This window comes from Engraulis encrasicolus, chromosome 2, assembly GCF_034702125.1.
Source record: "Engraulis encrasicolus isolate BLACKSEA-1 chromosome 2, IST_EnEncr_1.0, whole genome shotgun sequence".
NCBI classification, from domain to species: domain Eukaryota; kingdom Metazoa; phylum Chordata; class Actinopteri; order Clupeiformes; family Engraulidae; genus Engraulis; species Engraulis encrasicolus.
Genome location: NC_085858.1, coordinates 59,047,013 through 59,064,512, shown reverse-complemented (window position 1 = coordinate 59,064,512; position 17,500 = coordinate 59,047,013). Strand labels below are relative to the sequence as shown.

General features: G+C 47.8%; 1 protein-coding gene across 1 annotated transcript in view; it reads right to left on the bottom strand.

Moving 5' to 3' along the window:
• rbp3 (retinol binding protein 3) overlaps positions 1-16,865 on the bottom strand; it is a 50,613-nt gene extending 33,748 nt beyond the window's left edge. The window contains exons 1-13 of the mRNA XM_063219014.1: positions 16,641-16,865; positions 14,420-14,716; positions 12,470-12,705; positions 10,688-10,877; positions 10,370-10,516; positions 9,493-9,732; positions 8,667-8,876; positions 7,535-7,604; positions 7,053-7,273; positions 4,822-5,049; positions 3,485-3,776; positions 3,012-3,406; positions 2,059-2,315 (exon numbers count right to left, since the gene is read on the bottom strand). Coding sequence (XP_063075084.1) covers positions 2,059-2,315; positions 3,012-3,406; positions 3,485-3,776; positions 4,822-5,049; positions 7,053-7,273; positions 7,535-7,604; positions 8,667-8,876; positions 9,493-9,732; positions 10,370-10,516; positions 10,688-10,877; positions 12,470-12,705; positions 14,420-14,716; positions 16,641-16,865 — 3,008 coding nt within the window. The remainder of the gene's footprint in view (positions 1-2,058; positions 2,316-3,011; positions 3,407-3,484; positions 3,777-4,821; positions 5,050-7,052; positions 7,274-7,534; positions 7,605-8,666; positions 8,877-9,492; positions 9,733-10,369; positions 10,517-10,687; positions 10,878-12,469; positions 12,706-14,419; positions 14,717-16,640) is intronic.
• Positions 16,866-17,500: the final 635 nt, after the last annotated feature.

Sequence of the window (17,500 nt, the reverse complement as noted above, 5' to 3'; positions counted from 1 at the left end):
CAGACTACTCTTACAAAGTAATTGCAACACGGTATAATATAACATGGATTCAGCTTTGTAATAACACACCACTGGTGGTGTACTTACATCTGTAAGAGTACTTCTAGTACGACTTTATAAATTCCTCCAGCCCTCCTCCGTTGCGTAATGGTCCTTCTGACCTCGCGCGCCCTGGCATCCGGGTCAGAGAGTTGCAACAGTGAGACACCTCTGAAAACACTGGCCAGTGAAAGATTGTGTGGTCCGATGACATTCTCTGTGCCTCGGTTTGATTGACGAGACCTTTGTGATGAAGTGTGTAGCGTTTTTGAAGTTGTTTATAGCGGGGAAACATCAGAAAAGAATAGGTTTATAATTGGCCCCGCCGTGATGCGTTGGCTGCGTTTTTCACCAAAAAGCTTAAAATTAGCTAACTCCATAACGGCGCGGCATTGCCCGGAATGGCTCATCATTAGATACATTATGTGGCATGGGAAAGCGATGGTGAAACTTTCATTTTACGCCGGAACTATCCTTTAATAAAGCTATTCACATTTACTCCAGAGAAAGACATGTGCAAGAGAAATGGCGGTCTGCAATAATGAAAAGTGCATCTAAAAGCGTTTCTACTGCTCTTTTGTTCATTAAGTCCTATGTTCACACAGTTCTTTCGTTGAGCTTAAGCACTCTTGAGGACATACGGGAACATAGCACTGACCCCTCATAGTTTCATAACAAGGTGCATGAATTTGAACTAAATGATATTTTTTCTATGTTTTACTGCTTCAATTTTAGTGACCATGAGATGAAACACAACAGTAGCTGGTTTCTCTTTGTTTTCTTCGTGCTGTTATGCTTATTGGGTTGGCAGTACAGTACGTTTATGCTTATTGGATTGGCAGTTCCCTATTTCCTTTCAACACGTGAGGTCTGTGCTTCCCTTGTAAAGGGTTACTCACGTTCAGTTCGCATTGTGGCCCCTAAGAACCCCCTTGAACTTGATCACACACTCATAAACTCCCACCTCCCCTCACCCCTAGTCCTCCACTCACACACCTTGCTTCTATTCATTCTGCAAAAATCCGCTTAGTAATCTGTGCTTACAACACAAGTGGCAATTTCTCTGGGTCGCTGAGACAACAGGGTGTGTGTGTGTGTGTGTGTGTGTGTGTGTGTGTGTGTGTGTGTGTGTGTGTGTGTGTGTGTGTGTGTGTGTGTGTGTGTGTGTGTGTGTGTGTGTGTGTGTGTGTGTGTGTGTGTGTGTGTGTGTGTGTGTGTGTGTGTCTGAGCGGAAGATGTGACCTCTGTACTTGGGTGGCTGTGTGGCATTAAAAAGGGCAAGAGGTCACAGCTGACTGAAACCCAAAAAAATATACGGTAGCTAAGCTACGCTAATCCTCTTGGAATCCTAATACAGTTGCTAGGCTACGCTTATTGTCTCGGAATGTCATGATGCGGTTGCTAGATTCCGCTTATTATCTTGGAATCCAGATATGGAGTGCGTTTACATGCAGTTCAGTATCCCGAATATGATCGGGATATTAAGTATCCCAAATTTGCGTTTGAACATATAAACACCTTTTCTCGATTTCAGTATCCCGGATAAGCCCTTATTCAGGACTTTGAGAAATCGGGATATGCTAGGTGGAGTATTCTGACAGAAGTCGGGATACTGACGCATGTAAACACTTCATCCCGACTACAGGGACTACAGAACGCTGTTGCTGGTATCCAGGCCACACGCATTTGAAGAGAATTCTATAACGGTCAAGAATGTTATCCGGAATATGATCATAACTGCATATAAACGCACTCAGTGTTGCTAAAATGAATTCTCACACGGTTGCTAAAATAAATGCTGATGCATCTGCTAGGCTACGCTTATCGTCTTGAAATCCTAATACAGTTGCTAAGTTCTGCTTATCTGCTTGTCTAGGATGCGGTTGCCAAGCAACAATTACTGTTATGGAATTGTGGTGTGGTTGCTGGGCAGCGGCAGGCATTTTGGAATCCTGCGTGAGTTGCTTGGCAGCCGCTGAGTTGGACATCTTGGAGTCCTGCTGCTGTTGCGGTGGCTACGGTTGCTTGGGGTTAGCTGCGGTGGTGGTGGTGGTGAGTAGTCTCCTAGCAACGGCCAGCGCTTCGGAACCCTGCGCCGGCACGTCAGGCTCCACCCCCCCGAGGCTCCAGGGCTCCCCATTGGCCGGGCTGAGGATGGCCTGGTTGGGCACGGCTGCATACAGGATGCTGCTGCTGATCTGGTACATGCCGCTGGACAGCGCCCCCCCTAGGCTGCCCTCGCCCACTACACGCGCACGCCCCTCCTGCTGCAGCACCTACAGTGTCACATGAAGATGTAGAAAAACAAATGAAGAATAATAAACACCTACAGTGGGGGTATTCATCACATGAAGAATAATAAACAACTACAGTGGGGTTATTCATCAAATGAAGAACAGTAGAAAACAAATGAACAATGATAAACAAGTGGGGCCACGTGTTCTGGTGCTTGTCTGCCATCATCAATATCCTTTATTGCAGGGGTGAGGAACCTTTTTCATTCGAAGGGCCACTTCAAATTACTCCGAGGGCCATAAAAGTCCTCTGAGGGTCATACTATGAACACAAACAAGGATTTTCCTCTGCACTTTAGGCCAATATTGAAGGTAGACACCTTTAAAACAGACCCTACCTTCTGTAGGTCCCCTGATTGTATTGCAAAGGTAATTTCTAAGATTCCTTTACAAAATATGTTATATTTCATGTGAAGCTGCACAACATCAAAATGGTCTAGGGGGCCGGATAAAACAGTCTCAAGGGCCACAAACGGCCCTCCAGACATAGGTTCCCCACGCCTGCTTTATTGTAATCAACTACAAAGCAATCTGTCACTAAGTCAATTTAGACTGTAGGACTATAATGAAAAGCAAAATTAAATGAAGAAGAACAGTACAAAACACCAAATGAAGAATAATAAACAAGACATAATATTGACACAATAAGGTTATAAAAACAGGAAGTAAGATTCGCACCTTAGCCAGCGCCTCCCCGGCGGCCCCTGTCATGTGACCCGCCAGCACCAGCACGCGCCGGCCCCCATCTCCATAGTAACGCACCCCGCCGCCCCGCACCCCCCCGCCGGGAGTGGTGACGCGCGTCACGTTGCCCGACGCCCGGTCGAACACCGAGTACAGGTGGGTGGGCGGGGCCGGCGGCGGCGGGAAGAACAGGCCGGCCAATAGGGCGACGGCGGAGGCGGGGCCGGCGGCCGTGTTGTAGCGCAGGTCCAGGATGAGGGAGGAGGTATCCTGCAGGCGGCTCCACACACCCCCCTCCCCCCCCAGCGCCCGCATCAGCCCCGACTCCGACATCATATCCACACGCAGGTAGCCCACGCCCCCCGGGAACACGTCCACCTTCACCAGCGACGCCCCCGCCCCCCCCCCCCCCCCCTCCTGCTCCGACGCCCCCCCTGCCAACCCCTCCTCCTCCCCCTCCCCCTCCTCGTCTCCCATCCCACCCCCCTCCCTCCCCAACCCCAGCCCCAGTCCCCCCTCCATGTCTCTGCCCCCCCCCTCGGGCTCGCCGTCGCAGTAGAAGACATGTAGCCGCTGGTCTCCGCTGCACTCCTGGAGGTCGGAGGTCAACTGCGATGCGAGCGACTCGTAGTCCACCACGGCCCGATAGCCGCCGTCATGCCAACGCTGCTCCAGCTCGCCGCGCACGCGACTCGCCACTAGGGGCAGCGCATAGTGTGCTTCCAGCACGCGGCCTGCACCCTCAACTAGGCCAAACACCTAGAGAGGGGAAAATAGCATCATTACAATGTAATATAATATAATATTATTAATGTTGTTATAATAGAGACTGGCCACTAGGGGGAGTGTATAGTGGGCTTCCAGGACAAGGCCAGCACCCTCAACCAGGCCAAACACCTACAGAGGGGAGAGAATAGTGGCATTACAATGTGATATAATAGCAATAATGTTTGTTATAATAGAGACTGGCCACTAGGGGGAGTGTATAGTGGGCTTCCAGGACAAGGCCAGCACCCTCAACCAGGCCAAAAACCTACAGAGGGGAGAGAATAGTGGCATTACACTATATACTAGAGATGCACCGGATCCTGATTTTTAAGATCCTGCCGGATACCGGATCCACTGCTTAAGATCCTGCCGGATCCGGAACCGGATACCGGATCCTACGAAAGGGTTGAAACACATAGCCAACTCGCACACGCGGGCCCTTTTTATTACGTTGGCGCAAACTATTTTTAAGACTCATTGGCTTACTACCACCCTGCCTTCAACGGCCGCTTCCAAAGGGCTTTCACTCCATGCAGTGATTGGGTTTGTGAAAGACTGACTGAAAAGCCTAGGCTACGTAAAAAGTAGAAATACCCCAGATACTGATTTTTAGGTAACTGCCGGATACCGGATCCACTGCTTAAGATCCTGCCGGATCCTGTACATCTCTAATATATACTAATAAAAATGTTATGATAGAGACTGGCCACTAGGGGCAGCACATAGTGTGCTTCAAGGACATGACCTGCACCCTTAACTAGGCCAAACACCTAGAGAGGGGAGAGAATACAGTAGCATCATTACACTATCCAACACTGTGCGGTCCGGTCGCATGCAGAAACTCTTAAACAAGAGATGGAGGGAGAGAAATGGAGGGAGGCAGAAAGGGAGAGCTTGAGAGATGGAGAGTGAGGACTGTTGAATTATGTAGGGATGAAGGGAGAGAGAGAAAGAGAGAGAATAGCCTCCTCAGGAATGAAGGGAGACAGAGAAACAGACAGAGAGAAAGAGGGCGAGATGAGGAACCGTGGCGCACCTCCGCATGGAACCGGACGATTTCATTGGCTGCCTCCTCTGCCTCTTCGGCCAATACGATGGCGTCGGGCACGACCCCGCCCCCCAGCCAGCTCTCGCCCGCGTTGTCCAGGAAGCTGACGGTTGGCACGGTAACCAGGATGCCTAAGGTGCCCTCGGCGCGGAACGTCTGGGCGTGCATCAGGTTGCCCGCGGTGATCTCCCCAACAACCGTACCGCGATGCAGCGACTATGTCAGGGGAAACCAGAACCATCAGAAATGACAAACCAGAATCCTCCGAGTGTCTTATTTGACTTTGTCAGGTGAAATTGGATTAATCAGAACAATTTGTTCAGAAAAATCAGCAGAATTTTCAGACATCAGAATGATAATACTTGACAGCCATGCTGTGATGCAGCCACTACATCAGAGGAAATCAGAAATCAGAATCTTCAGAATGGAAGTGTAGAGTATATTACATGACACTTAGCATAACACACTTTTTGTTTACCCAAAGCGACTTAGAGCTACACTTATTTCAAGTACAGGGTATTGGTTACAGTCCCTGGAGCAGTGTGGGGTTAGGTACCTTGGTACAGGGTATTGGTTACAGTCCCTGGAGCAGTGTGGGGTTAGGTACCTTGCTCAAGAGTACCTCAGTCATGGAGTGTGGTGGTAAGGGTGGGATTCAAACCAGCAACCCTGTGATCTAAAGCCCATCCCCTTAACCCAGGGGTGGGGAAGCTTTTTCATTCGAAGGGCAACTTCAAATTCATCCGAGGCCCGGAAAAGTCCTCCGAGGGCCGTACAGTACTGTGAACACCAACCAGGGTTTCCCCCTGCACTTTAGGCCTATATTGAAGCCAGCCATCTTTACAACAGACCCCACCTCCTCTAGGTTCCCTGAATAAAACTTAATTGCATTGCAAATGCATTTTCTATGATTTCTTTACAACATATGTCATATTTCATGTGAAGCTGCATAACACTAAATCATATCGGGGGGCGGATAAAACGGCCAAACGGCCCTCGAGACATAGGTTCACCACCCCTGGCCGTCGACACATAGGTTCCCCACCCCCGGCCCTCGAGACATAGGTTCCCCACCCCCGGCCCTCGAGACATAGGTTCCCCACCCCTGGCCCTCGAGACATAGGTTCCCCACCCCTGGCCCTCGAGACATAGGTTCCCCACCCCTGGCCCTCGAGACATAGGTTCCCCACCCCTGGCCCTCGAGACATAGGTTCCCCACCCCTGCGGCCCTCGAGACATAGGTTCCCCACCCCTGGCCCTCGAGACATAGGTTCCCCACCCCTGGCCCTCGAGACATAGGTTCCCCACCCCTGGCCCTCGAGACATAGGTTCCCCACCCCTGGCCCTCGAGACATAGGTTCCCCACTCCTGGCCCTCGAGACATAGGTTCCCCACCCCTGGCCCTCGAGACATAGGTTCCCCACCCCTGGCCCTCGAGACATAGGTTCCCCACCCCTGGCCCTCGAGACATAGGTTCCCCACCCCTGGCCCTCGAGACATAGGTTCCCTACCCCTGGCCCTCGAGACATAGGTTCCCCACCCCTGGCCCTCGAGACATAGGTTCCCCACCCCTGGCCCTCGAGACATAGGTTCCCCACCCCTGGCCCTGGAGACATAGGTTCCCCACCCCTGGCCCTCGAGACATATGTTCCCCACCCCTACTACTACTGTACTGTATTGTACTGTACGTTTCTTTTACACCAAGGCTCCGCGACCCACCCATGACCCTTTCGCGACCCACTTTTGGGCCGCAACCCACCAGTTGAGAAAACACTGGTGTAGAGTACTGTATTGTCCCGTAAGGCATCAAGATATGTGCAATGAGGACTGCATGTGCAATGGAATGTGACCGTCCAAAGTTCAAGTGGCTTTGGGATAATAACTACAGTAAGACTAAGTCTTTCAGTTAAACCCAATAGAGAGGTTGTATAATAGTCTGCTGGACTCCACATTGAAACACGGGAGGGGAATTGAGCCTGGTGCATGTGTGTGTGTGTGTGTGTGTGTGTGTGTGTGTGTGTGTGTGTGTGTGTGTGTGTGTGTGTGTGTGTGTGTGTGTGTGTGTGTGTGTGTGTGTGTGTGTGTGTGTGTACCTGCATGAGGTGTGTGTGTGTGTGTGTGTGTGTGTGTGTGTGTGTGTGTGTGTGTGTGGTGTGTGTGTGTGTGTGTGTGTGTGTGTGTGTGTGTGTGTGTGTTTGTGTGTGTGTGTGTGTGCGTACCTGCATGAGGTATGCGAGTTCCTCCCCGGCTGCGGCGGTTCTAGACCCGGTCAGTACGTACACTCCCCTCTGCGACCCGTAGGAGGCGCCAGGCAGCGTCGGCAGCGCGTGGAACTCACGACTAGTGTTTAACACCGAGTCATACAGCGTGAAGAAGCGGATTGGTGGAGCCAGCGGAGGGGCGGGGTCATGCAGATACGACAATATGATTGGCAGGCCCTCTGCAGTCAAGGTCAAGATCAAATAGTAAAAGTCAAAAGTGAAATAATAATAGTAATAATAACAATAATAATCATCATCATCATCATCCTTATCATCTTCCTTATCGTCATAATTATAACCATAACTGTATTTGTATAGCACAATTCATACAAATGTTCTTTCACAGTTTAGTAATATATATATAAAAATATATATAAATAGTAATATATATATAAAAATATATATAAATAGTAATATATATAAAAATAAAATACAGTAACCTGAAGGCCCGCCCACTGTAGAGCGGAGGTCCAGAACTAGGTGATCCGTGTCTTTGATTGGCCGCCACACCTGTAAACCAACCAATCAGAATTAAGATTGACCAGTGAGTTATTTTTCAGTAAGTTAACATAGACTTAAGAAAGTTAATTAAGTAAGTTAACATAGACTCAGGTATCCCATGTACTGTACTTCATTGCATCACACACACTGTAGTTACTCCTCTCCTCTCCTTTCCTCTCCTTTCCTCTCCTACTCCTCTCTTCTCTCCTCTAATCTCCTCTCCTCTCCTCTCCTCTCCTCTCGTCTCATCTCCCTTCTCCTCTCCTCTCCTCTCCTCTCCCTCCCTAATCTCCTCTCCTCTCCTCTCATCTCCCCTCTCCTCTCCTCTCCTCTCTTCTAATCTCCTCTCTTCTCCTCTCCTCTCCTCTCCTCTCCTCTGTCCTTTTCTCTTCTCCTCCTCTTCCTTCTCCCCTCCCCTTCTCTCCTCTCCTATCCTATCCTCTCCTCCCCTCTCCTGTCCTGTCCTCTCCTCTCCTGTCCTCCCCTCCCCTCCCCTCTCCTCTCCTGTCCTGTCCTGTCCTCCCCTCTCCATCCTCTCCTCTCATCTCCTCTCCAAAGTAACTTACTGTACAACTTACAGTAGGGCTGCACAATTAATCGAAAAATAATCAAAATCGTGATAACATAGTGAAATCGAACTCGTGATTTTAATCGTGATTTAATCGTGGTAATACTGACCTACCTTTGAGAGCGTAGCCAGAACATACTGACAGGCTGTTGTTTCTGGCCAGAAATCTGTCCACCTACGCTTCATGCTATTGCCTTAACATAATTATTACAATTCATTGTATTTTGCTCATCCCATATGTAATTAATTCTTGGTTATATTTCATCTTCTTATAATTTTCAAAACAATCTGCAAAAATCAATAATCGTGATTGATAATCGTGATTATGATTATGACTAAAATAATCGTGATTATGATTTTTTCCATAATCGTGCAGCCCTAGTTTACAGTCTGAACAGCTGTAGGGTCACCGATTCTACATGTAGTGTGTCATTTTGAATATTGGAATCTTAGAATCATAATCTATGACTAACTACATATCAATATGCAGCCTGTTTTCACACATTGAGGGTTTTAGTGTTGGTGTTGATTTGGTGTTGGTGGGTGTGGCTTCTGGTGTTGATTTGGTGTTGGTGGGTGTGGCTTCTGTTGTTGATTTGGTGTTCTTGGGTGTGGCTTCTGACCTTCTCCGCCATGTCCTCCTCCAATCGTGCGAGAGTGTCAGCGTCGGGGAGTCTGGAGATACGTACGTACCCGCTGTTGCCATGGCGCACCTTAAAGCCAAGGTCAAATTCAAATTCAAGGTCAAATTCAAATTCAAAGTCAGCTCGGCATAGGCCTACTTCTGTATATATCATAGTCATGAACATCAAGTTGTATTGTAAAGTACTGCATGTAAAGTAATGTCTTCTAAATTGTAAACACTACAGTAACCAAAGTAAATAAATGCATCTCAGCACTGGTGTCAATACATAAATGAACACTACTTATTAATATTTCAATAATATTTCATATGTTAAATGTTTCAATTGTTATTTATCACTTCATTACTTTTATTATGACTTATTACTTGTTACTAGTGCTCTAAATTAACACCAGCCAACCGGACAAAAGTTGGTGAAATTTCTGTTTGGCAGGTACAGTTGAAAAGACCAACTTACTAGCCACTTTGACCCATTAGTAAGTGTGTTAGTAAGTTAGATTGAACGTAAATTCATTTAGAGCCCTGCTTGCTACACAGGTGCAGTCACACTTGTCACACGCTTGTTACACAATAGAGCAGTCAGATCAAGTCAGCTCAGCTGTATTATCAGTTTTTAAAGGAACAATAAATAAACAGATTTTAGCAGTAGTGCAGTTTAGCGGTATTGTAGTTTATTTGCATTCCACCTCCACACTGAAGACATCCTCCACGCGCAGCTCGCCGCCGCTCTGAACTCTCGCCACCTCGTCCGTTTGCTCCGGCTCCTCGGTGGCGGTCCCCGGGTAAGACTCTCTGGTTGTCTTGACGACCAGTCGTGGGTCCTCGCAGACGGACTGCAGCTCGTAGTTCAGTTTCGCCGCTAGCTCCTCTTCTGATGTCACCGCGAAGAAGTCAGTGTTCCGCAGGTGCTCCAGCAGGACCTTCACCTGAGGACAAGGTCAAGGGTCAGGGACAAGGTCAAGGTCAAGGGTAAAGTCAAGGTCGAGGGCAAAGTCAGGGGCAAGATCAATGTACAGTCCCCTCTGAAAGTTTTGGAACAACAAAACAAATGACAAAAAAACATAGAAGTGCAAGATAGCTGGTATGTATGAGGTGCAGACAGAATGTTGAGGTATAGACACCTGCATGTTGATGCACGTTGAGGTACACTATATGTTGATGTATGTTGAGGTACACTACATGTTGAGGTATACTATACATCAGTGTTTCCCAACCTTTTTTGTCTTGTGTACCCCCTTTTCGTTGTGCCATGAGTACCCCCTCTAAGTCAAGTTCTATATCGCTTTCGCTATCCTGATATAACTAATCTCAATATATTTGTTAAAATTACATTTTTCCAAGTACCCCCTGCAGTGTGCTCGCGTACCCCTAGTGGTACACGTACCCCTGGTTGGGAAACACCGCACTACATGTTGAGGTACACTATATGTTGAGGTACACTATATGTTGAGGTACACTATATGTTGATGCACGTTGAGGTACACAATATGTTGAGGTACCCCTGACCTTGATGCACGTTGAGGTATACTATATGTTGAGGTACACTATATGTTGACCCCTGACCTTGTCCCGTGCGGCGTAGAACCTCTCGATGAGTTCGGCTACGCTCTGCACGGCGCGCGGTATCACCCCCCTGGCCGCCATCAGGGCCCTCGCCCTCGCCAACGCCTCCTTCGCCCGCACCGCCACCGACGGCGTCACGCCGCTCACCTGGGGTCAAAGTAAAGGTTACAAATGTCAAGGTCAATGTCATAGGTCAATGTCAAAAATCAAGGCAAAGTCAAAGTTGAAGTCAGCTTTACTGTCAATTTCTTCACATTTAAAACTAAATCTCTCACTGTAAAATAACAGGACATATAAAAAGGCCATGATACCCCTCACCTCCCAGCTCTGCCCTGTCACTGCGCTGGTTGCCCGGGCAACGGGCACGACGATGTAGAAGCCGGAGCTCTCAATGCGGATCTTATCGACCCGGACGGAGCCGCCCGCGCTGCGCTCTCCCACCACCAGGGCGCGCCGCAGGTGCTTCAGGGCGTACGCCAGACTCTCAGCTGCTCCACTAGTCCGCCGACTATACGTAAGGTCAAAGGTGAAAGGTCAAGGAAAAGTTGAAAGGTCAAATGTGATTCATTGCTAACTAATGTAAGAAGTAGATCGCTGCTGATATGTCTTTAAAGGGACACTGTGCAGGAAATGGTCAAAAAAGGTACTGCAACTATGCTGCTCATTGAAACTGGGCTGCCTATTTTGGGCTGCCAAATTTGGTCTTTACATGATAGTTTACAAAGTAATAAACAAATATTTTCTAGTGCGGTCTAAGTACAGCCATTTTTGCAGCTAAAAATGGCTATTTTTGGAAATTCAAAATGGCGGACCATGGAGAAGATCCCCCTTTTCATGTATGAAAAGTGCAATTTTTCCAGTCATAGTGAATACTTAGAATTTGATGGTGGTGGTAAGTATTCATGAAAAAGGTAACATGAATTCTGGAAATAAACAACAAAAAATCTCACACAGTGTCCCTTTAAATAACTATCTGGTGAGGTGGGTGGAGTGAAATGTGAAATGTGCACATGGTGGCAATAATAACCCCTTAAGACGCGGCTTTAATGTGCAATATGGTGGCAATAATAACCCCTTAAGACGCGGCTTTAATGTGCAATATGTAAGGGTTAACGTTCGGCGAGAAGGTCGCTACCGTGGAATAGCAGCACGACAGAGAGAATCTTTAGACCCCAACGCGGAGCGGAGGGGTCTTGTTCTCTCTGAAGTGCTGCTATTCCACAAAGCGACCGACTCGCCGAACGTTAACCCGCTTATTATATGGATATACTTAAATGATTCACACATGGCGAGGACATTTCTTTATTTAATGTTAAGTCTATTATAAATGTTCATGTCAAAAGATTGTTGCTGCGCAAAACAAAACAGTGCCGTTGTGGAACACCGCTAGGCAACAGGTAGCCTAGACAACAGGTGTTGTCTATCACAGCAGCTGATTAGAGTCTTGTTGAAAAGTCGCTTCAGCAGTGAAAAGTCTTGTTGCCATTGACAGCGGTCTGTTATAGACCAACCCGTCCGTTATTTCAAATAACAGACGTGCGAACGTTGGGGAGCCCCGTTGAAATGAATGGAGCATTCGACCGATGACGTCACACCATATAATATGGTGGCAATAATAAGGTGCATTAAGGTGCAAAAAGGTAGCCAGGCCGTACCCTCCTAGTGACGCAACAGCTACAGCGTTGCTACCAGTCAGGTCAAGAGTCAATGCAAGTACTTTCTGAGTTCCCGCAAATACGGGAACTCCTCCGACTTTGTTGGGAAGCAAACAATCATTAGCAAACCAAGGGAGGCCATTTGGGAAATGCCGTTTCAGAAAATGTTAATTGTTATGCTCTTGGTCAGGCCAAGTCTCGAAGAGATTTGAAAGTCGATGATAATCAGGCTAGCAAAAAGGTGCGATAGCTCAGGGGCAAAAATGTAAATTCCATGTTCTGTTAATGATCATGTTCAGTTTTTAGCTGGTTTGTCTTGGAGCTAGACAGACGTTTCATTTCACATACAAGTGGTTCAAATAGAGAAGTGAAACAAATGAACAAATAGAGAAGTGAAACAACACACACACACACACACACACACACACACACACATCACACCCACCTTATAAGGACCATGAGTTCTTTTCGCTTCCCAAAGCGTAGCCCAGGTAGGCGGGGCATGGTCCAGAGCTCTCGCGTTTGATTGGCCGGTCGCTCGTAGATACTCTCGATGAGCAGCGGAGGCTCCGCCCCATCCCAGAAGAACGAGACGAGGAACGGAACTCCGCTCAGCTCTCCCCCCACACTGTGGCGCAGGTCCAGGATGAGGGCTCGCGTACGCGCCGCACGGTTCCACACCTGAGGTTTACAAATCATATATTTTATACATATCTTATACATAGGGCAGTCATGGGTGAGCGGTTAGGGCGTCAGACTTGCATCCCAGAGGTTGCCGGTTCGACTCCCGACCCGCCAGGTTGGTGGGTGGAGTAATTAACCAGTGCTCTCCCCCATCCTCCTCCATGACTGAGGTACCCTGAGCATGGTACCGTCCCACCGCACTGCTCCCCATGGGGCGCCACTGAGGGCTGCCCCCTTGCACGGGTGAGGCATAAATGCAATTTCGTTGTGTGCAATGTGCAGTGTTCACTTGTGTGCTGTGGAGTGCTGTGTCACAATGACAATGGGAGTTGGAGTTTCCCAATGGGCTTTCACTTTCACTTTCACATACACATTTAATATAATATTACTGTATAATGTCAACGTTACTACTATGGTTCAGGATCAGAGCTCGTGTACAAGCTGCACGATTCCACACCTGAGGTTTACAAATAATATATTTTATATGTTTCGTAACATAATATTATAATGTCACCATTACTACTATGGTCCAGGATCAGAGATCGTGTACGCGCCGCTCGGTTCCACACCTGAGGTTTTTCAAACAATATATTTTATACATATTTTATACATACACATTTAATATAATATTACTGTGTAATGTCAACGTTACTACTATGGTTCAGGATCAGAGCTTGCGTACAAGCTGCACGATTCCACACCTGAGGTTTACAAATAATATATTTTATACATATTTCTATGTATATTTAATATAATATTATAATGTCACCATTACTACTGTGGTCCAGGATCAGAGCTTGTGTACGCGCCGCTCGGTTCCACACCTGAAATATCAATTAATGTCACATACAATATTGCAGTATTTATAACAAAGATTTGGTTTGTAGAGAAAGATATCCCAAACTCTGCCCATNCAATGCAAAGAAGTGTGCTCAAATTCAGTCTCCTAAGGGGGCGCTGTCCCCTCCATAATGTTTCTGTCTTTGTGGTGTTTGGTTGCGGCTTGTACAAGAAGTGAAGTGAGGTGAGGTGAGGTGAGGTGAGGTGAGGTGAGGTGAGGTGAGGTGAGGTGAGGTGAGGTGAGGTGAGGTGAGGTGAGGTGAGGTGAGGTGAAGTGAAGTGAAGGGAGGGAAGTGAAGGGAAGTGACGTGACGTGACGTGACGTGACGTGACGTGAGGTGAGGGGAAGGGAAGGGAAGGGAAGGGAAGTGTAGTGACGTGACGTGACGTGACGTGACGTGACGTGACGTGACGTGAGGGGAGGTGAGGTGAGGGGAAGGGAGGGAAGGGTAGTGTAGTGTAGTGACGTGACGTGACGTGACGTGACGTGGCGTGACGTGACGTGACGTGACGTGACGTGACGTGACGTGACGTGACGTGACGTGACGTGACGTGACGTGACGTGACGTGACGTGACGTGACGTGACGTGAAGTGAAAGTCCAACTGGGAAACTGCAACTCCCATTGTCATTGTGACACAGCACTCCACAGCACGCAAGTGAACACTGCACACTACGAAATCGCATTTATGCCTCATCCGTTCAAGGGGCAGCCCCCAATGGCACCCGAAAGAAAGCAGTGTGGTGGAACGGTACCATGCTGTCTGTGTGTGTGTGCGTGTGTGCGTTTGTGTGCGTGTGTGTGTGTGTGTGTGTGTGTGTGTGTGTGTGTGTGTGTGTGTGTGTGTGTGTGTGTGTGTGTGTGTGTGTACCTGTTCCATAGCAGCGGGTCCCAGCCTGGCCATAGCTTCGCGTCCGAGTATCCGGTCGAGTCGCAGCAGTCCGACTCCGCCCTCCATGACGTCCAGTCGCATCGAGCTCCGCACCAGACGCACCAGCTGTTCCCGCGGCAACAGGCTGAGTGCAGGTGGCGTCGGCGGGGCAACGTAGTTGGGTTCAAAGGTCACGCTGAGGCGGGGGTCGTTCAGGGCTCCCTGCACCCCCGTGGTCAACACGGATGCCAGCGCCTTGCGGTCCGACACCGACAGGATCTGACCACTTCGCACCGCCTAGTGGTGGGGAGATGACATTACAAATGTTATTCATCATTTCACTGGTTTCTGACTCGTCAGCCTGATGGCCTGGGATTGGACACTGAGAGGATCTGATGGCCTGGGATTGGACACTGAGAGGATCTGATGGCCTTGGATTGGACACTGAGAGGATCAGCCCTCTACACCTGGTGATATCACAATGATAATCATTTTAAAGGCCAACTTCCGATAAAACACAGTTTTACTCCCTCCTTTTGAAGATCGGACGGTCACCCCAGGTTAAACTCACTTGCAAGGCTCTCATAGCGGTGCGTCACCTCGCCTGGCTGTGTTTCCCGGTGTTTCCCAATTGACATAAATAATGCAGAGAAACGAGCGAATCACGAAAGCCTTTCTGTGTTTCATCACGTCGAAAGAAGGCGTTGGCCACAAAGGTTTATGTCGACCCATTTTTCTAAAAACATGTCGAGTAATTTTTTTCTGCTTGTTTTCAATACAAGCAACGTCTGGTGGCCCGAAATCTAGCTTAGCTTAGCTATCAGCTGGTTGCTACTCTCAGGTACACACACAGCACAAAGCCTCATCCATAGAGCAAGCCCACTCTGGTTGCTCCGTGCCTGCTGCTTGCCTAGGGGTCGCTGTCGAAAGAGCACAGCCCTGAATGGAGCATGCACGCCTCCGTTGGCGCCCCTATAGTGCAGTACCACCCGGGGAAGTGGCGACTCTGTTTCCCATTACATTCTCTCCAAGAACAGGAGGACTGAGCCAATCAGAGACGCATTTCCACGAGAGCTGGAAGAGTGAGCCAATCAGAGATGCATTTCCACGAGAAACACGGAACACCCTCTCGTTTCTCCACAAGCCACCTTGCTGGCTTGCAAAAACGGCTTGAAACAAAGCAACCAGAACGTTTTTTAAAACAGGACCAACGCGTAACACATTCAATAACAATGGGGAACACAGCAATATTAATCAAATGACGTTGAGAGGCCATCTTTAAAACAATTAATAATTTGACTGTTTTCTGATTGGTCAACACGGACCTCAGTGCTTCGAGAGGATCTGCCCAGTACGCACCGCCTGGTGGTGGAGAGAGGACATTACAATGATAATGATTAATTAATCATTTTACTGCTTTCTGATTGGTCACCACGGACGTCAGTACCTTGAGAGGATCTGCCCAGTATTTTCGGTCACGACTGGTCCAATTCATTGACAGGAGGACCAGGCCCAACATCATCATCAAGAGTCCACCGGGCAACTGCCCTGTATGTCTTATGGCATCTAGACAGGCCAAGAGCAATGCAAATATCGTTTCTGATCTCCCGAAATGAGTTTCTGAACTCCACTCACTTTGTCGGACCTCAGTCAACCAGTAGCAAAGTAGGGAGGTGGGTCAACCATACCATTTGGGCCTAATGGTGAAGTGTAGAATTGATATGATGAAATCAGACCAGATCCTCACTAATGTTTACTCAAAGGAATCTACGTATAACGGCAAACTCTAAAATACACAAAAGCACACACACACACACACGCGCACGTGCACACGCACGTGCACGCGCACGCACACGCACACACACACACAAACAACACACACACATGCACACAAACAACACACACACACACACACACACACACACACACACACACACAAACACATGTTCTCTCTATATATAATATAATAATATAATATAATACAATATGATATAATATAATGTAGTATAATGTAATATATTTTAACATAATATAATATAATACAATACAATACAATACAATACAATACAATATAATACAATGCAATATAATATAATATAATATAATATAATATAATATAATATAATATAATATAATATAATATAATATAATGTAATGTAATATAATATAATATAATATAATATAATATAATATAATATAATATAATATAATGTGTATCTACCTGTCCGATGGCTTCCTCCATGCCCTGCAGGTTCTCTGGGAAACAGTAGTTATCTAGCAGCACACGGGCCATGGCTAAGACCAGGGCCGGCTGGAAGGAGGTCCGAACCGGAGTGGGACCCGAGCCCAGCAGAAGCAGCAGCAGAGACAGCACCAGCACACGGCAGCAGCCACGAACCGGAACCGGAACCGGAACAGGACCACACTGGACCCGGGATCCAGACATCATTACCGGTGCTAGATGTTCCTGATTGTCGCAGATTTTGATGGTCTGGCCTGGCCTGTCCCGGGGAAAAAATAGTCACTTTATATAACAAAGGTTGTCATTGCTCATACACAGAAAGGTAGATTAAGTTTGAAATGTCCAGGGGTTTTGTCAGACGAAAGGGGATCGAGACCGAGACATCATCATTCGTGTCACCGGACTTTCCTGATGGTTGGAGATTTCAATGGTCCAGTCTGGTCCCAGGAGAAAAAAGGTCACTTTCCTAGACACTGAATAAAGGATGCCATTGCGAACACGCCAAAAGGTGCATTGAGTTCGAAATGTCAGACAGAGTAGGCAACCCAGGACATCATACACTCGACACGATGAGCAGGAACGGAGAAAGACATCATATCACATCACACACACACACTCACACACACTGTGATCTGGGACGCAGCCAGAGCTCATGCACACACACACACACACACTGCGATGCGGAATGACACAGCAGCTTGACCCAGCGGTACACACACTCTCTCCCTGGAACAGGATCAGGCCTCACACACACACACACATGCACGAACACACACACACACACACACACACACACACACACACACACACACACACACACACACACACACACAGCAATC